The sequence below is a fragment of the Ochotona curzoniae genome, unplaced genomic scaffold (assembly GCF_017591425.1).
Source record: "Ochotona curzoniae isolate NIBS_2020 unplaced genomic scaffold, NIBS_Ocur_1.0 scaffold_4506, whole genome shotgun sequence".
In the NCBI taxonomy this organism is placed as follows: Eukaryota; Metazoa; Chordata; class Mammalia; order Lagomorpha; family Ochotonidae; genus Ochotona; species Ochotona curzoniae.
Genome location: NW_024467119.1, coordinates 71,202,850 through 71,228,070, shown reverse-complemented (window position 1 = coordinate 71,228,070; position 25,221 = coordinate 71,202,850). Strand labels below are relative to the sequence as shown.

The following is a 25,221-nucleotide window of genomic DNA, read 5'->3' as shown; positions in this document are numbered from 1 at the left end:
GCTGCTGAGATTTTATAAACTCCCCATGGCTCTTTTGTGTTATTCAGAAATTCAGAAATCTTATTGTTCTTAGCAATGGACTAAAATAAACAAACATACATGGGTACCCAATACATTTATAAATATACTGGTAAAAGGGACTTTTTAGGTTATATGTATTTGGATAACAAAAATTTTTAAAAAGCTATTGATAAAAAATGTCTGGAAAATGCTGTTTAATAAGAAAGTATCTATTGTTAAAAGAATGTTTAATGGGACTTAGTTTTCCAAGGCAAACAACCTTTCAAACTCATTTCAACTCTCAAATTATTCAGCATACCAGGAAAATGTCTACAGATCAGAGTGCCATAGGTCTTCAAATCGGGTGAGTTAACTTGTAAAAAAGCGAGGAGAAATTACAATATACACAGTCATAGTTGTTTTGGGCCCTAATAATAGGATAGCTTTAAAGAAAAGTTTCCATTTTTATTGAATTATACACTTTTGTGTTGTAAGCATCAAAGTATGTTCATCCTCCAGATAACACATTAGTATCATTACATATGAACATGTGTTTTGATAGCTGAGGTACATTTCAATGGTTTCAGATTTTTTGTTGTTTCGTTATTAAAAAAACTTGCACACAATTCAAACAATCTTTTTTATTTAAAAATTCACCTTAAAATTCATTTCTGGACTTCAGCTTTTGTTTAAAAAGAAGCAAACATTTAAAAGCATTAAATGTCACTAGTCTACAATTCATCTTGTTATAAACACTTTTAGTTTGTGGACTGGGGAAACAAACCCATTACACTGATTAGGCACAGTACTATGGCCAGGGGCCAGAAATCGGCACATATGTGTACTCAGGCAACAGTTGGGCATCTCAGTGGAGGGATGGAGGGAAGGGGTGTCTTGCCTCAGCCATGAGCCTGTCTATATGCATGTTCCCTCTAAAACTGTTAGTAAGTCTCAAATCAACACATAAGAAATTGCAAGTAACTTAGTGAACAAACTACACCTGCCTTCTAAATTATGTTGCAATGGCAAGGCAGATGAATATAATTGTAGCCTCACTAAATTTGTGGTCTTGATATCCATATTACAGGACTATGTTGTAGGTGAGACAGAATTATACTATTCCTTTGGTAGTTTCAGAAATCTAAGTGGAAGCAGGTCCATGACTGTAAGATTTCACATTATTTATAGCAAGGCTTAAATATTTCATATTTCTTGAGTTGGGGCAGTGAATACAAATCACAGTACAAAATCTTTAATTCTATGAAAAAAGCAACAGGTGCTACATAGGAAAATCACTTAGATAACATTTTTTTTCTTAAAAAAAGGTAGATATAAAATATTAATTGCATAGGGATTTAAATATAAGGCCAAGAAGAATAGTAAGTTAAAAAAAATCAGAAAGGGCACTGTGGTGTCAGAAGATAAAATCTCATCCATAGAGTAATAAATCTGAATTACTGTCAAATTAAAAATCACAGTATGTTGCTATAGCTAATAGTGAATGTCAACTGTCTCATTAATTCCAAACTGGGAACCAATATTAGGATGAAGAAGAACACAGCCAAAGTTCATGGTCTAAACCTGATCGGTGTATGAGCACATCAGTGCCTGGCACGTACCTGATTAGTTATATAATCTACCTTTTGCAAACAACATTTAATACATGTTAACAAATGGAAGAGTACATCTTCACTGCACACCATCAATGATTTGCAGGCTTAATGATAGTGTTATTTAGTCCTTGAATAGTGCAAGATCCTACCCGGCAGAATCTTTACTCCATGAACCAAAACAAAACAAAACAAAAACAAACAAACAAAAAACTTTGTAATGAGCAAAATATAACAAAGTTCCACCATTAAACACTAAATGTACATGAGCTAGAGAACCAGGTCCTGACACCATTAGGATATGACATGCATTGTCCTCGGCATTTTGGAAGGCAATGAATGAGGAGTCCTACTCTACTTTGTCATCTAAACTAATCATTGCCACTTGAAGCTCCAGGGAAAGCTAACTTGCATATCTACTTCTCGTTTTAATGTCATTAGACCATAGTACTTCCAAATCTAAAAAGTACTTAGTTAACTTAGTATTGTTATATAGAGTAGTGTGAGGGAGGGGAGGAAAAAAAACAAAACAAAAACAAAACAAGAAATTTCCAAAGGAATTTTGTTAAAGTACATTGGGAATACCCAGATTGATGTTTTAAATGAAAAAGTGCATAAATACAATAATACTACAAGTGTGTTAATTATGGAACAAATGCTTCTCTGGGAGCTAAACAATACTATTTCCCCATACTATTTACACATTATGAACTGTTCAGATACCACAAAGCACCATTTACAGTCAAAATTGCTTACTTATATCTGAAAGGTCCTTTGACTTCAATTCTAGAAGGATCTACCTAGAGTAGAAGTGTTATGTCATCTTGCAACAGGATTTATCGGTACAAGGCAGTTCTCTCTTCTTCAGAAATGACAGGGCACTGCCTTCACTTCACACTCTTGGTGGGTGTTTCCGACTCTGTGGACTGCCTTCCATCTGTCCAGGCTTCCCGTGTGCTCTTCAGAGCCAACGTCTTCTGTTGGTCAACCACCACGTAATCCACTCTCTCATCAGCTACGCTGCTGCCTGAGCCACTGCTCTTTTGCTAAAATGCAAAGAAAAAAGGTCACATATGTAGTGGAGTATTTCAGTGAAATTCATTCTTACAGCAACACACACAAATGTACCAAGAATACTCTGAAGTTATATCAGGTCACCAAAAATTTTGCCAAATTCAACAATGATTTCCTCTATCTTACTTACAGAATATTTCCCTTTAACTTTAAAATTACATATAAACATTCAAACTACTGTCCACAGACAACATATGCAGAAAATAAGGACAGAAGATACCTTGCTTGTTGTAACCACACAGAGCTGAACTATCCCTATAAATTAAGGTTGATTAGAAAAAATATTTTCATTCTATTTAAGAAGCAGAGAGAAAGAGATCTTGGATCAACTGCTTCATTGGGCCATAGTTGGCAGCCAGGAACTCAACACCACATGGGTACCAGAGATTCAACTATGTGAGCCATTGTGCTGCCTGCCAGGGTGTGTAGGAGCAGGAGGCTGGATTGGGAATAGAGCCAAGACTTGGACCTGGTGCTCTGACATGGGATGTGGGGGTCCCAGGGAGCATCTTCACTGCTGTGCCAAATGCTTGTCCAGAGCCTGCCTTGCTTCAAGCCTGGAGAACATGTACTAGTGTTCACATGCAAAGATAAGGAACACTTTTTGAAAAGCTTGTAGATTGATGGTCACTTTTTTTAAAAAAAAGATTCATTTATTTTTATTGAAAGGCGGATATACAGAGAGCAAAGACGGAGAGGAAGATCTTCTTCTGATGGTTCACTCCCCAAGTGACTGCAATGGCTGGAGTTGAGCCAATCCGAAGCCAGGATTCAGGAACTTCTTTCAGGTCTCCCACGTGGGTGCAGCATCCCAAGGCTTTGGGCCGTCCTCCACTGCTTTCCCAGGCCACAAGCAGGGACTGGATGGGAAGTGGAGCTGCCAGGATTAGAACCGGGCCCATATGGGATCCCGGTGTGTGCAAGGCAAGGACTTTAAGCACTAGGGTATCGCGCCGGGCCCGATGGTCACTTTTAATTCTAAAATCCATCTAGGTACTAGATAAATGTAGTTTATCATGCATCACCAGATGTGAAGTAAGGGTTGGTAAGGGGTAAGAGAACCAGGGGCAAGGGGAGCTTCTAGATGGAGCTTGCAGATGTAAAGGTGGCATTGCTGTTCCCAGGATACATTTGAATTTGAACAATGCCATCAGGAAGAGATAAGGAAACCGAGACCCTCTTGTTAAGAGGTCCTGATTAACTGATGTTGGCTGAAGGTGGTGTCCCCTCCTGCTTTCAAGCAGAACCAAACAGAAATCCTTTTTGGAGGGAATTTAGGTCTTTAGTATTCCTGCAGAGATTTTCAGCAAAACAAATTTTCTTTATTTTGGGGGGCTTATTTATTATTTTTTGGAGGGAAAGGTAGATTTACAGAGAGAAGGAGAGACAGATTTTCTGCCTGTTGGTTCACTCCTCTAGTGTGTGGCCGTTAACAGCTGGAGGTACACAGATATGAAGCTAGGAGCCAGGATCTTCTTCTGGGTCTCCCATGTGGGTAGGGTCCCAAGGCTTTGGGCCATCCTCCACTGCTTTCCCAGACCATGAACAGGGAGCAGGAAAGGAAGTGGAGCGGCCGGGACACAAACCAATGTCCAACTTGGATCCTGGCACTTGGAGGGAGAGTTAGCCACTGAACTATTGTGCTGGGCTCCGAAAAACACATTTTCAACCAAAATGCACAGAACATGTAAGGACATAAGCCAGGAAGGGTGTAAGTCAGCAGAAATAATAAACACAGAAACTTCAAAGAATTTCAGCTGTTGGAATTAAAGCATAAACTAAATAACCTATTTAAAGGAAACAGATTAAACTAAAGGAGTAAAATAAAGAATTACTAAAATCAAGGAATCAGGAATTCATTTTAGAAATGAAAATAACTGAAATTAAAAGGTAAACATAATAACTGAGAATTAATAATACTATTCAATCAAATACCGAGATGGATAGCAAATATGGAATGGTAAAACATGGAAAGCAAAGTAAGAAGTTCTAACATGTCTAAGGGGAAAAAGAATAATGAAGTAGTATTTAAAGAGCTGACAAAAACTTTGCCAGAATGGCTAAAACGTTCATAGAATGAAAACAAAACAAACACAAATTCAGAAAAAAAATGGCAGCACAACTGGCCCCAAGCAGGATAAATAGAAATCAGTGTCCAAACACACAGTAGTAAACCAACAGAAAATCAAAAAAGATCCTAAAACCAATCAAACAGAAAGAGTTCTGTAAAGGAGCTACACTCAGGCTAAAGGCACACTTTGCAGCAGGAACAACAGATGCCTCGTAATAGAGGAACAGTATTTCTTAAGTGCTGACAGAAAATTATTGCCATACATGAACTTTAAACTCAATAAAACCACTTTTCCAAGAATGATGGCAGAATAAAGTCATGCTAGTTAAAAATTGGTAGAATTAACCACTAACAGACTTCCACTGAGATGCAATTTAGCAGAAAGGAAAACTGAGACATGAGTGATGGTCAGGAAGTTGGCAACCAAAGGAAAATACAAATGAACATTCCTTATATAGTGAAGATTTCTGCAGCTGGTGTTATGTGGCAGCAGGGTGTGGTCTGTGATGCCAAGCATATCATATGGGCACTTGTGCAAGCCCCAACAGTTTCATTTCCAATTCATTTTCCCTGCTAATAATGCACCTAGGAAAGCAGAAGGCCCCTGCACCCATTGTGGGAGACCCAGATGAACCTTCTGCTTAGTCTTGGCTCAGCTCTGGCTGTTGCAGTCATCTAGGGAGTGAACCAACCCGTGGGTGGAAGAGTCTCTCTTTCGCTCTCTCTCTCTGCCTTTCAAGTAGATAAAAATAAATCTTAGAAAAAAAAGAGAAACACCCGTAAGAGCAGTATTCCTGTACTGTTCATGAGTTTAACACCAAGATGAAATTAAAATTTTAGGAAACAGCATATAATTTGAGTGAAGTTTCAAGAGCATGAAGACACTAACTTTAGATTTTTATGATCATGTCAATAGTGATCACCAGAAAGGAAAAAAAGATATTGTCAATCTCTAGAATTTTTTGGTGTGGTTTACAAGATAGCATTAAGTAATGAGCTTTACTAAGTGAACATAATAAAATCCTCCCAAAAGAGATTATTCTTCAGGTTTAAAATCTGAGTTATCTGAATTTATAGAACAGGAGTTCACTTACCTTACGTGGTGGTGTGGATTTTCCAGAATCTAAATCAAGGTCTAGGTATTCCACTTGTTTGTCTCCTTTGGGCTTGATCATAGGACTGCTTCCTCCATCAAGACTGTTACTGCCAAAAAGACTCTGAAAGCACAATACAACAACGTCAATGGTCACCAGAGGTCCTGCTCATCTTCTCTGCCATAAATTTGCTCCAAGAGGACATAAAGAAAGGTCTGCTTAGAAAATTAAGTACTTTTAGAATTGGAGGAAATGATATTTTAAAAATCAACTGCAATTTAGAGCAAGCTTAAAAGTAGTTGCAAAAGTTAACCATGGTTCAAACTGATTAGAGCATCAAGCTGAGGCCAGCTGTGACAGTTCAGCAGTAACATTATTAAAATGACACTTGCACTCAAAGTTTTAGGTAGAATCCTTATATTACCTGCAAATAAATACATGTTCTACATTTTACTAAAAAGCTTCAAAATAAAACTAGTTTCTCAACTAAGAGCTCTGAAAAGGGACTTCACTTACAAAGCCTATTTGGTTTCAATCATCTATAATCTTATCACGCAATTTCCCCTGTCTTCTCCTAGCGTGATTCTTTCTGTCCTAAAAAGAATTGTGCAATAAGAGTTTTCTTTAAAACAAGATAAGTTAACATGAAGATAGATGACAGTAATAAACAGCAAGAAAAAATGAAGGCAGAAAAAGAAAAAGGCTAGGAGGACGCTGAAGTTGAATGCTAAGGAAAAAGGAAAGGATGACACGAACTACGCCCCTATATACATAATTAGAGGATGTACTCCTACAGTTTTCTTATTTATACAAAGTAAGTAAATTTCTCCTATTTCATGATACAAGTCATGATGGGAATCCTCCCTCCCAACTCTGCCTTATCTCCTCCCTTCTTCCTCCTAATCATTACAAGGCCTATTTTACCTTTGCTTCACAATCACAAACCTAACACTGTAGTAGGCAAAGATGTCAAGACAGCAAGTAGAGAGAAAAAAATCCTACTATTACTCATGGTACAGACAAAGGCCGTTGACAGTAATCAAATTTCAGTATGTTAATCTCACTTATAAAGATCACACTTTTTTTTGCTCTGTGTATTAGTTGTCACTAATCAGAGAAAACAGGATAACTGTCTTTTTGAGACTGGCTTATTTTACTAAGCATAATGGTTTCCAACTGAATTTGGTTGCAAATGATGAGATTCCATTTTTAATGGTTGAATAGTATTCCACTGTACATGGATCCAAGATTTTCTTTATCAAGTCATCAGTTGGTCCACATCTGGGTTGATCCCAAATCTTAGCTTTTGTGAATTGCACAGATATGAATATGGGGGTACAGATAATTCTCTTATATGTTGATTTCATTCTGGATAGATTTTCCAGGAGTGGGACAGTTGAGTTAGAAAACAGGTATCTTTTGCAAATGGTTTTTCATAATGGTTGCACTAGACTACACTTCCACCTGTTTCTTAACTGGTTTGTTTTGTTTCATTGTTGCATTTCTTGAGTTCTGCATGGGTTCTGGATATTAATCCTATACCAGTTGTGCATTTCGTAAATGTTTTCTCCCTTTCTTGGTTGACTCTTTGTTGGCAGTTTCCTTTACAGTGCAAAAGATTCTTAGTTTGTATTTCTGGATTCTTTTCTAAGAAGCCTTTCTTGACACATGTGTCTTGCAAAGTGTCACCAATATTATCCAAGCAATTTGATGGTATCAGGTCATAGGATCTATATCCCTGTTCTGTTTAGAGTTGCCTTTTGTATAAGGTGAAAGGCAGGGGTCTTGTTTCATACTTTTGCAAGTGTAGATCCAATTTCTCAGCACCATTTGCTGAGACTTTTCTTTCTCCCTGGATTGATTTCAGTTCATCTGTCAAAAATTAGTTGGTTGTAGATGTGTGGGTTCATTTCTGGAATTTCTGAGCTGTTCCATTGGTTTTAATGTGTGTTACAATTGCTCTAATGCATGTCTTGAAGTCTGGGAAGTGAACCAGCAGATGGAAGATCTCTCTCTCTCTCTCCTCTGTATGTGGGGTGGATCGCTCTTTCAAGTAAAATAAATAAATCCTTTTTTTAAAAGTACCAAATCAAGTTTATAGATCACTTAATACTACTCACTGATAACAGACTTACATAAGGAACCATTCTGACTGAAGTCTATTAAAGATGAGAATTAAATCCTTTGATAGAATTGGGTTTTACACTTTTTTTTAGTCTCCAAATAGGATTACTGTAAGGAAAACTGTCATAAAAATATCACTCACTCCCATTTCTGACACATGATACTTGCTTATTCTGACTGACACTGCCTGGTGTCCCGACACCAGCTCTCCCCTTTGCTACTTCAGGGGGGCCTTCTGTCCAGCAGAGCAAAAGCTGGACCTCCCAGCTCTGCTGGTGTCTGTGTGGCTGTACTGGCCAGGTTCTGGTGGGTGGTGTGGCCGTGGCAGTCTCCAAGAACCTTCTTCATGAGGCAGGTATGTTGCAGTCTCTGTTGCTCTTTCCCTCCTTATCCTGAATTTTGCCATGGGACTCCATGAGGTGGTGTAGGGGTGCTATCTCAGTCCATGAGCATGTGGACCATGCCTGGAGTGGTGAGTCGGTGGCAGACAGCACAGTGGGCTGGGAGGAGCCGAGTCTCTGAGGATGCTGTAGAACTGAGCCGAGTCTCTGAGGATGCTACAGTCTTGCATCGACTCTCTCTGAACTTTGCCATGAAAAAGTCAGCTTTTTCTGTTTTGTCATGTTTTTATTTTCTGTTAATGCAGAGATGAACCGAATCCTAATCTATGCACTAAAACCTGGTAATTGAACAAGTCTTAAATCTGAGAAAAAGCAAAATGATTATAGAATTAGTTGGCTGTTTTTAAACATCTGGAGTTATTTCTGGCAAGCATGTGACTTTTGGGATATCAAACACTTGATACTATTAGAAAATTCTCCTGCCTTGTGGTAAAATAGCCAATCTGAAGTAAATTATGTAGAGTTCCTTCATATGACCACTTGAGCATGAACTGCGCCTGAGAGCTGCATACTAAAATGTTTCCTATATATTTTCTTGAAAATTAAAAAAAAGCACATCATAAATATAGCAGAAAACATTTTTATATTTTTTCAACTAATTTACAGTGAATAAATGATATCACATTTAGCCTCTTTCTTGGTTTTAGATTTCTTGATACTATTTTAAAACTTGTTTTAAAGGGCTGGCATAATGATTCAGGGGTTAAATTCCTACCTTGCATCTGCCAAGATCACAAATGGGTACTGGTTCATATCCCAGCTGCTCCATTTCCCATCCAGCTCCCTATTTGTGGCTTGGGAAAGCAGTAGAGGATGGCTCAAAGCCTTGGACCCTGTACCTGCATGGGAGACTCAGAAGAAGCTCCTGGCTCCTGGCTTTGGATTGGCTTGGTTCTGATTGTTGTGGCTACTTGGGGAGTGAACCAGCAGACAGACGATCTTTCTGTCTCTCCTTCTCTATGTAAATCTATGTTTCCAATAAAAATAAATAAGTTAAAAATAACTTAAGTAGTTATTTTAGTTTTAATGGTCCCATTTGAAGACCATCATGCCTAATGAAATAAACCAGTCCCAAAAGGACAAATGTCGTATGTTCTCTCTGATACAAGACAACCTTAAGATAGATAGCCTTAAAATAGACAAGATAGGTAATCAAGTATACACATATAGTCTCACAGATGAATGACACAGCAGAAATTAGCATACAAGGAAGTAAAGTTGTGTTGCAGTATACATCTCTACTCCTGAATAAAAGGATTTCCATTTTGAAACTTGTAAATATATTCATACATAACCTACAAATATACCCTACCATGTCATGACAGCAGAAAGTAGCCTTCTAATTGTTACTAAGGGACTACTATGATAATCCAGGGAACAATGGAGGGGACGGAAGGGGAAGAGAAGGGAAGAATCCTTAACCCTACAAAATGCTGTCCTTACAATTCTTTTCCTTAGACATATCAAGAAGGATGTGAGGAAAGTCTTATGAATGAGAAGAAAAAAGAGAAGACTGAAAAGGCTACTCAAGACAGAGGTCCAGAGGAAGCTGTTACATACTTGGTCTTCACTGGACAGGTTTGGGTTCATAGGAACGTAATTCTCTTCACTGTCATGTGAGTCACTGCTTGATGTTGTGCTGTGCACTGAATCCGGTCGTGGAGACAGGGGGAACCTAGAGGAGCTAATGGTAGAGAATATTATTGTAACACAAAACCTTGTTTAAAATGTATGAAATCACATCCAAAATAAAAGTGACAGTATGTATTCTTTGAGAAATACTTATTTGTATTTATAATTTTGACACTATTTATTTATATACACTCAAGCACACAACACCAACAGCTGTATATTCTGGACAAATTATTATGTGCAAAACAAAGAAAAAAAAGGATGTAAAAAAATATAATGCTGGTGTTGTGGCACTGTAGTAAGCTCCTACTGGAAACACCAGCATCTTGTATCAGAGCACTAGCTTGAGTCCTGGTTGCTTTGCTTCCAGTCAAGCTCCCTGCAATGCACCTGAGAGAGCAGCAGATGGCGCCTGAAGCAGATCCGGAGAGAGTACTGGGCTCCTGGATTTTTGCCTGGCCAGCCCTGGCCCAGTCCTGGCCAGCCCCAGCTGTGGATCTGAGACATGAACTAGAGAGTAGAAGATCCCCCTTTCTCTATTCAAATCTCCTCCCCTCCCCTTCCCTCTCTTTCCCACTCCCTCTCTGTAATTCTGCCTTTCAAATAAATGCAACTAAAAAAACACATCACCAGTGACCTAGCCACTAAGTAGGAAGTCATAAATATAAAAAGGAATATTTAAAAATTCCTATTTTGAAAAAATGCTTACTTAATTGAAAGGGCAAGAATGTGAGAGAGATTTTTTACTAGCCCCTGGTTTACTTTCCCAATGCCCACAACAATCTGGGCTGGGTCAGGCTGAGGCCAATGGCCTGGAACTCCATCCAGGTCTCCCAGGTAGGTTGCAGGCATTCCAGTTCTTAAGCAACTACCTGTTGTCTCCCAGGATGTGTGTTAGCTGGAAGAGGACTAGAAGCAGAGAAGCCAGGGCAGAAACCAGGTGTTAGGTATAGGCTGTGAGGTTCTAAGCTTAACTTCCTATGCCACCACTCCCACTCCAAGAATTCTTATATACATATATATATATACACATATACATATAAGAAATATATAACAATGCATATAAAACACAAACACATATTCAACATATTCCTCTAACTTCACAAATTATTCTCACCACCCTATATATATATTTAAATAAATCCCAATTACATGATTCTCAAACAAAAAACTTTCAGATCATGGGGCCCGGCATGATAGTGTAGTGGTTAAAGTCCTCACCTTGAATGCGTCAGGATCCCCTATGTGTGCCGGTTCTAATCCCAGCAGCTGTGCTTCCCATCCAGCTCCCTCCATGTGGCCTGGGAAAGAAGTCAAGGATGGCCCAAAGCCTTGGGACCCTGCACCCGCATGGGAGCCCTGGAAGAGCTCATAGCTTTGGATTGGCTCAGCTCCAGCCATTGCGGCCACTTGGGAAGTGAATCATCGGTTGGAAGATCTTCTTCTCTGTCTCTCCTCTGCTCTGTATATCTGCCTTTCCAATAAAAATAAATACATTTTTAAAAATTTATATTTATTGGAAAGTCAGTCTGTGTCGAGAGGAGGAGAGACAGTGAGGAAGAGCTTTCGTCCAATGGTTCACTCCCCAAGTGACCGCAACGGCTGGTGCTGTGCCAATCCTAAGCCAGCAGCCAGGAACTTCCTCCAAATCTCCCACACAGGTTAAGGGTCCCAAGGCATTGGATTGTCTTCGACTGCTTTCCCAGGCCACAAGCAGGGAGCTGGATAGGAAGTGGAGCTGCCAAGATTAGAACTGGCGCCCATATGGGATTCCGGCGTGTTCAAGGTGAGGGCTTTAGCTGCTAAGCCACCGTGCCAGGCCCAATAAAAACAAATAAATCTTCTAAAAAAATTTCCAGATCAGTTGTTCTCAGGAAGTTTTAGTTTCACAAACACCTCACATTTCAAAAAAAAATTGAGAACCCCAAGGAACTTCTATTTACATAAGATAAGTATCTATTGATATTTATCATAACAGAAACGAAAGTAGAACCGTTTTAAACACAAAGGTCTACACATACATATTCTGTTAGCTGTCACAATGGAATCCCATGGAGCCTATGGAAAATTGCATGATAGGTTCAGGAAAAGTGGAGTGGAAAAATCAACACTGAATGAAAATAGACTTAGCAACCCCAAAAAGGTGGCACTTCCCAGGCCATTCTTTAAAGTTTGTTAATTTTTGATATTTTCCACAATAACAACAATTCCAGACAGTGGTTGTTCCAATAAGGTGTTCTGAACAGAGGACTCACTCTCGAGCGAAACTCCTGGTGATGGGAGATCTAACTGGGGCCTGCAACTCCTCCCACTCCGGCAAAGGTTTTATTTCTAGAGGTGCTGGCTTGGCTGAAAAGACAAATAGAAGAGATTTTTAGTTTATAGAGCTTTGGAAAACATAACAAGAACCTCCATTTATATCTCAGACTATATTAAGTAGCCAGAGTACATCTATGGTCAGCTTGTTTCACACAAGAAATGAGGTTTAGGGCTATTAAGTGATTTTTCCAAGGATCCAAATAACTAGTAACAAAAACTAAATGATTCATAATAATTATTAATAGCTCAAGGTCTCACATTCTAATCTGACATGTTGTTCCTTAAGTAAAACTTTATGAACATAAACTGAGAACAAGAAAGCACAATAGGACTCAATTCCTCCATTGGTGCTCAATTAACACATCTCTTTCTTTCATGAACTCTTCTCACTAATTTTAAATTGCCAATATGAAAATTTAATCAACTATATAAAGAGTTCCTATTCTTCAATACTGAAGTATCAGTTAGAAGCTACAGACAAAAATGATGCACAGAAAGCTTGAAAAACAAATCTTCGTTAAAAAGAAGGTACAACTTTGCTGAGGTCCAGAGAAATAATCAAACCATTTGTGACAACTCATGTATAATCTGGAAACAGCAAACCCATAATTACTGTATGTTTAGACTCAAAATCTGCTCTGGGAAAAGGCCATAGTTTCTAAAACATTACCTGATAATTTCAGCTTAATTTAGTCAACAAATAAATAGCAATTAAATAAAATTCAGCACATGCTAGCATTTGTTCTAGTTTTATTTATAAGTGGTCTTTATCTCACTGTGACAGTAGATAATTATCATGTTAGTATGTGTAATAGGGTTCTTAGCCCTTTGCTAAGATTGACAGGATTGTTTAGAGTAAGGAAAATAACTAACATAATCTTATTTGTTAATATTAATTATGCTTTAGAAGAATATTTAGGCATTATTTAATCCTGCCACTTTTAAAAAAATTTATTTTCTCAGTTTGCAACATAGTTTCTGTTCTTATGTGTGTAGTTTTAACTAACAGTTGTAATTATGATCAAACCATAAAATAGGTAGTCATATTCAAGAACCACACAGTTTCAGTGAGGCTCATGAGTAAGCATTTCCATTAAATATAGTGATACCAAATTGATTAAATTTGAGTTAAAATGATTTTTGTCTATATTCTTAAAATAGACATGTAGAGAAAATACTGATCAAAGGTATGTCTTTAATGTACTTTTTTGATACTCTAAAGCTAATACATAGCAATATAGCTGTTCACCTCTAAGTAATGGGATAATTAATGCAAGAAATGATCTTTTATTGTTTCAGGACAGAATATACACACATAAAGACAGGACACAAAAGCAGTTTACAAGCTTAAAGAAAACACTATGTTGTCCAAAAAATTAAAAGAACAACACTGAAGGATACGTGAGTATCACATATTATTGATATATAACATGCTGCTGTTAATGGCATATTACAGGAAGCATTCATTTTACAAACAACATGCTGGGGAGCTTTATTCATAACAGCAGTAGTATTTAAGGCTCTTTTTCACTATTTACTTTTTTAAATGAACATTGCAAGATAAATTCCCAACACCCCATACGGCATGCGGTGCTGAAGTACATACCCTTTCTTCTTGTAGCAAAGTCACCTATGGTTTGTGAATCAGTTCGCTCTAAACCATGGGGTTTGGGTCTTAAAATTTTAGGGCTTTGACCTAATTGGTAAAAAGAAGACTCTCTTAATATGATGTTATTTTTAAATTGGAAAATGGATTCTGTAAAAAAAGTTAACAAAGCCCCATACAGAAACGTTACATCTCAGAAGCATAAATATCAGTTTGTGGAACATATTCCAGTCTTGCTCTATTTCTTGCATGCTAGGCACCATGCGAAGGGGGAAGCTGCATGCACCAGTGTAATAAGCGCAGGGTTATGAATGGCGTCACCAGCCTGGTTAGTAGTTAACTTCGAGGAAAGGGAGGAAAAGCATGGGCCATGTTAGGTTTTCTTCTAACATGTCTTATAACATGGGATAAAAGAAGAAATTATAGAATCCCTCAGATCTCAGCGACATCTTTTCATTGAAGTTTGGTGTCTAAGAAAATGCAAATTTTTCTTATGTTTCTGATTATGCATTTCTGATAATATGACTTTTCTAAGTTGCTGTAGATAACTTTAAAACTCCAGCTGACTACTTCTATGCCTCCAGACTCCGCTCTTGTAAAGCAGGCAGGGCCTCCACTGTATTTCTCAAACCCAAAGCCAGCACCATTATTTATTTGTTTCTCCTCAATGCTCAGTGGATGCTCACAATTAGATTGCGGTACTGTCCACCTTTAATCTAGATATATTTAGCTGCCATTCCTTTAATCTCTCTCACACACAAGCAAGCCCCATGGAAAGCACTGAGTTGATATTCCGTTGTTGTAATCGAACTTTCCCTATTAGTTAATCAACGAAGAAGCAATATCATCTGAAGGGGTAATGTAATCCACCCTAGTCACAGTAGTACCAGATAGTCCTAATTACTGGAATTTAAAAGTTGGCATGTTAATAAAATTTCAATAAGGTATCTAGCTCCTGTCTCCTTACAATGTTATTCTCCATGTTATAAAAGATAAAAATTCTCAAATTAACCAATTTTGTATGTTAGATAAGTAATACAATGTGTTTATTTAAAAATGAGGTGATCCTGGGGCTGGCCAGCATTTTGGTGTACTGGGTAAAGTCTCCATCTAAAATGCTGGCATCCCAAATGGGTCTAGTTGATGTCCTGGCTGCTTCACTTCTGATTCTGCTTTCTGTTAATGATCTGGGATAGCTACCTGGGTGAGACAACTGGATGAAACACATGGTTTTGGTGTGGTCCAGCCATAGCCATTGCAGACATATGGGAAGTGAAACAACAGATAGAGGCTCTTGCTTTGTTCCTTCCTCTCGCTCTGTATTTCTGACTTTCAAATAAATGTTTAAGAAACAACAACAAAAAAATGAGGTAGGCCTAGCTTAAAATGGCAACATTGAAATTTGAGGCAACAGTCATTTACTAACCTCAATGATATCCAGGATCCACAACGGCAGAGCATTTAATTAGAAGTCAGAAAAAGTCAACTTTTTAAAGTCTCCTAAACAGTGCACTACTTTTCAAAAAAAAATTTTAGGACCTCACAAATCAAATCCAGTTTCTTTATTTTATGGATAAGATATTCCCAGAGGATATAAAGAAGGGGAATGCTCAGCTTACAAGTTTAATCAGAGGCAAATTAACGCTTCCTCTCTGACCTACCGGTGTGGTGCTTTCTATTTTGTACAGCATGTCTGTGCCTGCTGGGATTTGGGGACTCTAAGGACGTCTGGAGTTCAGTTGGAACTCCTCTGGGATCACACAAAATCACAAAGAAGAAAACTCAGCCAGAAGAAAAGAAATGTGTGTTTACTGCTTCACTCGAGTGTGAAGCTGACAGTGCTGTGACTAGATGGAGGTACTTGAAGCACTACATCCACGTGAAGCCACAGGTGGCTGATACATGCATGATGTGATGTTTAATAATTATGAAAAGCTTTAATAACCACTTTTGGCTTGTGGGTGATTGCCCAATTTGTCCTTGCCCTCCTCCTTTTTTTTACTTAGTTTCTTTCTTTCTTTATTTCTTTTTTTAAAGGAAGTCATATACACAAAGAGAAGGAGACACAGAGATCTTCTATCTGCTGGTTGACTCCCCAAGTGGCCGTAACAGCTGGAGCTGAGCCTATCCAAAGCCAGGAGCCAGGAGCTTCTTCTAGGTCTCCCACATACCCCTCTTTTCTTGAAAGACCCATTTTCACTAACTCTGCAACTTCTTCCTGATTTCTTTTACTGTGGTTCTCTCTCAGTGGTTATTCTGCATTTCTTTCTTCTTCTTCTTTTTTTTAAAGATTTATTTATTTTTATTGGAATGTCAGATATAGAGAGAGGAGGAGAGACAAAGTTCTTCCATCCAATGATTCACTCTCCAAGTGGCTGCAATGGCCGGAGCTGAACTAATCCTAAGCCAGGAGCCAGGAACTTCCTCTGGGTCTTACATGCAGGTGCAGGGTCCCAAGGCCTTGGGCCATCCTCAGCTGCCTTCCCAGGCCACAAGCAGGGAGCTGGATGGGAAGCGGGGCTGCCGGGATTAGAACTAGTGGCCACATTGGATCCCGGCATGTTCAAGGTGAGGACATCAGCTGCTAGGCCAATGCACTGGGCCCTATTCTGCATTTCTTGACAGCGTGAGTATCTGATCCGAGTTTTTGGTTCAATACCCAAGGCTTGACTACCTCATTTGCCTAGTTATGATTTCTCACTTTTTTCTTTAGTCGCCCACTTCCCATCATTTGTAATAAGTCACTTCCAAATGCCTCTTCTAAAATTGAAACCAAATGGATAATTTCTTCTCTAAACCAACACCACTTTCACCATCCCAGGCTTAGTAACGGTACCATTTGCTGGGTGTCTAGGAGTACAGCCTCAGTTACAGGGTAGTGGTCATTTCTCTCACCTGCATCTATATTTGGTCTTGAAACACTAACGAGTTGCCAAGATGACAACAAAAAGTGCTTTTCAAGTGAGTACCACTGAAATGGAGAACGCAGATAACCAAGGTCAGAAACAAGTTACTCAAGCCCGGATAAATGCTGGCTTCATGGCAACTTTCCAAAATGAAAGGAAAGGCTTAAGAAAAATACTACAAAGGCTCTTCTGAAACTTATGCTTAGAAGAAGAAGAACAAGGCCAAGACAAATCTACTGCTTGGGAAGGAAGAAAAATAGTCTTAATAGAAAAAAAGAGAGAGTGAGAAAGAAACTCAACTCCTATCTTGCTTTATTCTTCTTCAGCTAGGTGAATGCTATTCAAATTGAAAAGCAACAACAGAATGCATTAAAGAGCCTGCTATGGGAGAAAAATTCTAATGCACGGCCCAGCTTCTTTCAAGTTCTACTCAAAAAATTCCATTCCAAGACAACAAATGGTTCCACAGGACACAGAATTCCTGTCATGATCTGGAGAAGTCCTGCAGGACATGGAAGGTGCTGCAAGGAAAAGCTTCTTGTGGTTTGGGTGTTGTGTTCTTTGAACCACAGCTTTTCTCTGGAAAGATTATTCTCTATTTCAGCTCTTTTACCATCAATTTCTGTCACAGCTTTACCGATCCATCTCTGTGAATTGCTATGCAACACTCAAATGGTTTCTATTTAACACATTGAGAGTGCCCTGAGAAAAATCACTACACCGAATCATTAATAATGAACATTTACTGAGGACTCCTTGGTCCTAGGCATGCTAAAAACCTCATGTAGGGTCTGGTACAATAGCCTAATGCTTATAGTCTTCACCTTGCGCACACCGGGATCCCATATGGTTGCTGGTTCTAATCCTGGAGGCCCTGCTTCTCATCCAGCTCCCTACTTGTGGCCTGGGAGGGCAGCTGAGGATGGCACAAAGCCTTGGGACCCTGCAGTTGCATGGGAGACATGGAGGAAGAAGTTCCTGGCTCCTGGCTTTGGACTGACTCAGTTCTGGCCACTGTGGCCACTTGGAGAGTGAACCATCAGACAGAAGATCTTCCTCTCTTTTCCTCCTCTCTGTATATCTGCCTTTCCAATAAAAATAAATAGATTTTTTTTTTTTGTAAAAACTCATGTAATACTTACAACAACCTTGTAGGGAAGGTACAATTAGAACACCTTTGATAATTTACAGCATTTGTTAGAGGGAGAGGTTGAGTAATTTGCTCAGAGTTACAGAGCTGGTGACAAACAGGTAGAGCCAGGATTTGAATCTTTTGGATCAAGAATCTAGATAAAGAATTCTTTCTGTCATTCCTATATCCTATTCTAGTCTGATAATCCTCACTATAGGAAAGGATCTGAATTGTTTTGTGTTTATGTACAAAGTGAGTCTTCCTAAGTAAATTCTAAGTACTTCAAACATTAAACAGATATTTAAAATCATTACATTTCTCTGGAAGCTTTAGTTTCAGGACCAGTAATTTCTTGTCAGTCATTACAGAGCTAAGTCCATACCCCTAATGCCTTTGGTGTAGATCTTATCATGCCTCCATCTCTCTTTCTCAGCTTACAGTTGCTCTGAGAAGACTGACTTTTTTAAAGGAGTGACACAGACTCTAATTCTAAAGACAGAAATTGCACCTAAACCTCTCATGGTTGACATCTTAATTCTCAGAGTTTTTGTAGACATTTACAGAACCTGATCAGAGAAACTAACACCCAGTCTTCCCTTGGACCCAGACAGTCTGGAATCCACCTGTGCCATTCCAAAGGAAGCATACTGGCCAATCAAAAGAAGGCCACATGCACTGTGGACCAGTCAGAAGCCCACATGTGAACTGATCACACCCAGCTATGAATGACAATATCCAGTGCCTTGGCTCCCCAGGGGGCAGTTCAGGAATTAAGCATCAGCTGTCTGACTCCTTGCTTGTGATTTGCCATAGCCACCTGCTTTTTTCCCCATTACTCTGGTTTCAATGATGAGTTTGCTCTGCATTGGTCAAGCAGACCAACTCCTCCAACCCATCTTTGGAGTGTCCAGTAAATACAGACAAATGTAAAATGGAAGCGAACATGATGCTGCAAACTACACAGAGCATTTTCTATTTTAGACAGAGTTACAGAGAAGAGGAGAGAGACTCTTCCATCCCCAATGGCTGCAACACCTGGAGTCTGGGTCAGGCCGGAGCCAGGAGCCAGCAGCTTCATCTGGACCTTCCATGTGGATGCAGGGGCTGAATATGGGACGCTGGCATTACATGCAGAGGCTTAACTTGCTGTACCACAATACCAGCCCCAGAGTAAGTAATTTTGAAAGCAGTCAAGTGATCTTAGCAAAAATGATCCATCAAAAATTGTGAGAGGATTTTTATTCTGAGGAACTATTCTTCTGCATGTTGAAGAAAAGCCTAGCAAAGTGCAGTGCACCAATGCCTTTTTTTTTTTATGCAGTGATCTCAAGGCAAAAAGACCCACAATATAGCACTACTCTCATTCAATCCTGACAGAAGGAACAGCATCAATCGTGCTCTTTCCATTCATCTATTCAAAAGACAGGATGAAGGAGATTGATCTATCCATTGGTTCACGTGCCAAATGCTGGCCACAGTCAGGGTTGCGTCAGGCCGGAGCCAGGAGCTGGAAATTCCATCTGAGTGTTTGAGTGGCAGGAACCCAAGCACTTGGGTTATCATGTGCTGGCTTTTAGGATGCACATTAACAGGCAGCTGGATCAGATGTGACACAGGAACTTGAACTGGCATTTCCATTGCTGTTCTTTAAAATGAAGGCCATACAAGGTTTCATACATTTGCTTTAGAAAATAGAAAAAAAAACCCAAAAAACACCATGTGTCTTTTTTTAATTCAGAATGTACTTCACCTACCCACTGTTTCTCTGAAAAGCATACCCTCTCAATGGATAACTATGTGACCTCCACTTTTACTGAGAGTTGAAGCAAGTGGACCATGGCCTTCTGTTGGGCCTTTCCTGTGTGATTTTGCCTCAACCAAGGCTTCAGGAACTCTCCACAGGAAAGCGGAGCAAAGCATCCTCTGAGGGGGATGATGGAACCAGTGTGGTTTTCATAACACTTACATTATGGTGCAGCTGATTTTTTCAAGTGCAATCTTAAATCAGAATGAACACTCTAGGGCCAACCGGATTAAGTTACCTGCCTGCATAATAGTGTACTTAGAATGAAGTCCAAACTCATTAGCATGGATTATAACACCCTCAGGATCAGGCACCTGCGAGGCATTCGGCATTTCTTCTTCCTTTGCTGCTTTCCTTCCACTTGTCCACAGACTGCCTGCCAGCCGCCCGCCCATCCACCCAAGATGTCGGGCCTGTTGTAGCTCTCCTCTTTTTCAAAGCATCCAAATAGGTTGTTCTGATTCATGTTTTCTCAATCCTGCAACCTCCAGCACCATTTAATTGCAAATCAGACTTTCCTCAGGGGAGCATCCCTACCAGTTTCAAGAGCTCCGCTGTACCATAGCCCCTTCCATGGTCATTATGATAATGTGTTTACTCTTCTGCCTCCCCCAGGAGACAGTGAGCATCTTCAGGGAAAAAGCCTTTTCCTTCCCCGTTTTTGGAGAAATAAGGCCCAGCGATGACTTTATGCCGTAACTGGTAGGCATGTAACTCTGCCTTGAATAGAATGTTAAACTGCCTTTCTTTTAAAGTTGATTGATTTCACACATTTCTGCTTGCTTATCTTTTATAAAGAAATGAGGAAGAACTCAGTTTTCCTTCCCCTAGCTGGTTCTCAAATATGATCAAAGTAGCCACACATGGTCATGATTAATTCAGCAGGCAAGCCTTTTTGAAAACTTAATGGAATGCTGTGCCATACTCTAGTAGACACTGCTTGAATAAATTCAATTTAATGTGCAAAATTTACTTTCTGTATCATTACAGGTGTAATGTGGCACAGATTAATCTTCCAAGCATTTTGGAAATTATGCCATTTCTAGTCAGTATCTCCAAAACCAAGAGAGAAAAGTAATTCACAATATTATCTTTTGCTAACTCACAAAATTTATCTATGAACAGTACTGAAAATTTTTTATACTTGTTTTAGTGGTCTCATTTTATAAAGAGTAATACAGTAAAGTAATGCTGATATACAAATCTGAAGGTCAAGAATATTTGGGAAAAATAAAACCTCACATGACGTCTAGCTGTAAAATTGTGCATCATCATTTATTGCCTTTAAACTGCTCTGTGTTGGGCCCAGCATGAGAGCCTAGTGGCTAAAGTTCTCACCTTGCATGCATCAGAATCCCTTATGGGTGCCAGTTCATATCCTGCTGCTCCACTTCCCATTTAGCTCCTTATACTTGGGGCCTGGGAAAGCAGTCAAGGACGGCTCAAAGCCTGCACCCGTGTAGGACACCTGAAAGAGGCTCCTGGCTCCTGGCTTCAGATTGGCTCAGCTCCAGGCATTGTGGCTACCTGGGAATTGAGCCAGAGGATGGAACATCTTTCCTCTGTATCTTCTTCTCTCTGTAAATGTGCCTTTCCAATAAAAATAAATAAATCTTAAAAAAATTGCTCTGTTAACCTAAAACCTGACTTAAGATTCAAATTTTAACACCTGTTCATAAAAGCCTAGTTATATTATTATCATTCAGTTGTCACTTACACATGTATTATCATCTTTGCAATATCTTATTCAAAAACTTCTTTGGGGGCTGTCCTGGGATAAACAAAAGTGTTGAGAGCAGCTATATCACTATGCCTAATAAAAAAGAATTCACCTGGGGAAGAAGCTCCTCAGGGCTGATATTCTAAAGGCTTTGGACACCACAGTAGGGACCTGGGCCTGAAGTTACTTTAACCTAACTGGTGCATTTAAAAACACACTAAGAAAGCCAGCATTGTTTTATTAAAGACTCAATACAATAATTAATGTTGAGAGCTACTGCAAAAAAGTATGGATGGACAATGCCAAAGAAATCAAAGGGCAGTCTGAGAGCCACAGTCTAATAAACAGATGAATGGAGGTGAGAGGATTTTTTGCAACTTTATAAAGAAAATGGTGAAAATATGGATATGGCTACCACAGATTGGGTGTCAGCAGAGATGCCACGATGACACTTACATGTCAGTATCCAGAGCCTGTGTATTTTCACAGTTTGTTTGACTCAAGAGTATATAAACTACTATGCTCACTATAAACTACAACTGGGTATATTAACAAGACTAGAATGTCACTCATTTATTGTAAATCCTTCCAAGACCCAAATCAGTGATATTGGGTACTGAGCTAGTTAGAATGTGTTTTGAAATAAATCAAGCCATATTTGATAGAAATAAGTTTTTTTAAAATTAAGCTTTAATTACTAAAATGACAGAATAGCAGATTAAGGCATTTATATGATGTAACAAAATGTGAAATTAAAATACTCATCTGCTGCTATGAATAATTTTAAGAATTTCAAATCCAAATGAGATTTTTAAACTTGGCTTTGAGGTCTGAATTTGGGCTTTAAAAATATGCATGGTGGGTGCTGTATCTGAGAGCCCCTGGGGCAGGGGACCTGGTAGAGCCCGAGTTGCCTATCCTGGACTCTTGGGCCCACCTGTGAGAACTGGTCCTCCTCAGTAGAAAAGATGGAGTAGAAGACAGCTGGCCTAGATCTACATAGAAGCCATTGTAGCCCATGGGAGCCTGCAGAAGACATCTCTTACCATGGCAATAGAAGAACAGAACAAATTAGACATCTACTCATGCCCAAGGACGACAGTAAACATCTGGGTGAATGAGGACTAGGTCAGCCAATGGTCATTGAAAGTGTTCCCTTATCCTTGGATTGGCGAGAACGACATTTCAGTACTATTGGAACCATCTGGGCAGAACCCACAGAGCATAAGCCACATCAAGACCGTGGGTTAATATCAGATGGCTGTTCCCCACCCCTGGGTGCTTGGGCAGGTGGGAACTAGATGTGGCTTCTCCCCTTGTCTCCCCCTCTCCCTATAGATATAGGAAAAAGAAATAGGAAACCTGGAAACAATGATCACACACCACAAAAACATCTTGCTTCAGTCTGGCTCAGCTGTGGGTGTTGCAGCCACTTGGGGAATGAACAAGTGAATGGAAGATCTCTCTTTTTGATTTTAAACAAATAAATAAGTCTATTTTAAAAAGGCAGTGATCTGCTGCCAACATGTATCCATTAAAGTCTTAGTTGAAACATGAAAATAGGATATCCAAATATTTCAGAGTTTGTACATACAATCTGAATCTTTCCATGATCTGTGATTACAGATCTGTACATGTTCAAGTACACTTGTGCATATTGCAAAGAGGAAAATAACTCATGTCTAAAGTACAGATTATGAAACACATTAGGACAAAGAAAAAAGGAAACTTGACCCAATAAAAAGCTCCTTCTCTTTCTCAGATAACCACCCCAACCATGGCCCTGTTCCCCAGGCAGTCTGGATGGCTCTGGGCATCGAACATGACCATCTTCATAGCTGTTGGATCAAAGATGGACCCTGGACACACGACCACACTATTAGGTGGCCTGTTGTGTAAAGACATTAGGCCAACCAAGTCATCCCAAGTGAGTGAATAAGGGACGAAGGAGTCAAAAGCTGGTGTGAAGGCTGTCAGGGAACATATACAGATGAGAGCGGGTGCGTTCAGGGTGGTATGGGCGTAGACAGGGGACATATACAGGAGCCAGGAGGAAGGGTCCCGCCTTTCAGGCACATGGCAGTCAGAAACCTCAGGAGGCAGAACCCAAGGAAGGCAGCAGTTACAGAGCAGAACAGGGAAGGGAAGGAGATGAAAGAAAGCAGAGGTAGATATCCCATGAGACAGGAAGGTGGAGAGCAGGACAGTCTCCTAGAATCGCCTGGTTTGCAAGAGTGCTCACAAACACAGCAAAACCCTTAAGATACTCTGAGTGTCTGTAGGTTGCTTTCCCACGGCTGGACCTTCATCGAACTAGTACTAGTGATCTTGGCCAAGGTTAACGAGAAACATACAGTACATGTTCTTAAAAAACTGCAGACAGCATGAGACTTTCTAAATGTGCTTGAAATTCCTGCAGAGAGCCAGAAATTGTGCCACTTACCATATGTACGCCAATTTTTTGGTTGTCAAGATTAAATCACACAAGTAGTATGTGGGAACCCAGCAAGTTGTCTATGTTTTAACCACTTTAACACAAATTTGAAAAACTCGAGTGGATATTAACCAACATGGCTGAAATTTTTTTTTTTTTAATATCAGAGTTCCTAACAGAACATGCTACCTTAAAATTTAGTGCTACTTTAGAAGGCCAGTATGAAAAAAGAGAAGCATTTATTTATATTCTCCAGCAAAGGCAGAATAATTTTTAAAAAGCTGTTACACCAGCAGAATAGAAACATTATCCAGGCTACTGCATTGATCTTAAACAATTAGGTCAAGTACATTAACAATTTTAAAATTTGGTTTGGTATCATACACTCTGGAGAACAGGTTACAAAATAGTAACTAAATGTACTTTCTAGCTTGGAGAAATGCTTGGTTTTGCAAATTTTTTTTCCAAATAGTTCCATAAAAATATATTGTAATTATATAATAATATTTTAATTATAACATTAGAATTCAGAAGATAGTGCATGTGAAATTCCATTTTTGGGTGTGTGTTGATATAACAGAAGGTATGCCTGTTTGGTCCCTGTTTTCACAATTCGACAAAAGATTGCAGTTGAGCAGCAATTCGTTGCTCTATTAAGGTGAATGTAAGGACACTCATGTTCCCTGCAAACCCCTGTGAGCATTTTAGTTTGTAACCTCTTCTCTAGAGATCAGAGACTTAAGAAATCTCACCAAGGCATCAACACATGCTATAAAAACAATTAAGGTACCAACATCAGCGCTGCTTTGCTTGATGAGGCTGACGACTAAGGTAACATGAACATTTTCAGACATTCTAGTCCCAGCTCTGTTTTGGATTTCGTGACAGGAATCCTCCCACCCTTCTCTTTCTCCAGGCTCCTCTTACCTTTCCTGTCTGGCTTGAGGTTCCTGTCTACTGGCGGTGGTTCACAGTCTGCCACGGGAACTGGCCTTCTGGGAGGGGTCTTTGGGCTGGACCTGAAGCCCATATGAGCAGGTGGAGGAACTTGCATTCCAAATGAAGAAAAATCAAATGTCCCTGGAGTCATTGGCACGTAATTCGCTTCCTGAATGGGTTCTGTAAAACTGCTGGAATGTTGTCGTGGCGGTGAGTTGGGATTCATTGGAACGTAATTTTCATCCAGTTCTTCACTTGATACACTTCCCACTACCATCACATTTTTGATTTTCTAAAATACACATTAACATCTGTCTTAATAAACAGAAACTACCATCATATGTGAAAACATAAT

General features: G+C 39.4%; 1 protein-coding gene across 2 annotated transcripts in view; it reads right to left on the bottom strand.

Moving 5' to 3' along the window:
* Positions 1-629: 629 nt before the first annotated feature.
* The window catches only part of GAB1 (GRB2 associated binding protein 1), a 131,760-nt gene continuing 107,168 nt past the window's right edge, over positions 630-25,221 (bottom strand). Inside the window, exons 6-11 of one of the 2 annotated variants that reach the window (XM_040967517.1) lie at positions 24,855-25,158; positions 13,932-14,021; positions 12,262-12,355; positions 9,935-10,058; positions 5,850-5,972; positions 630-2,656 (exon numbers count right to left, since the gene is read on the bottom strand). In XM_040967517.1, coding sequence (XP_040823451.1) covers positions 2,498-2,656; positions 5,850-5,972; positions 9,935-10,058; positions 12,262-12,355; positions 13,932-14,021; positions 24,855-25,158 — 894 coding nt within the window. In that variant the 3' untranslated portion in view covers positions 630-2,497. The remainder of the gene's footprint in view (positions 2,657-5,849; positions 5,973-9,934; positions 10,059-12,261; positions 12,356-13,931; positions 14,022-24,854; positions 25,159-25,221) is intronic. The other variant, XM_040967518.1, reaches the window with a different exon arrangement.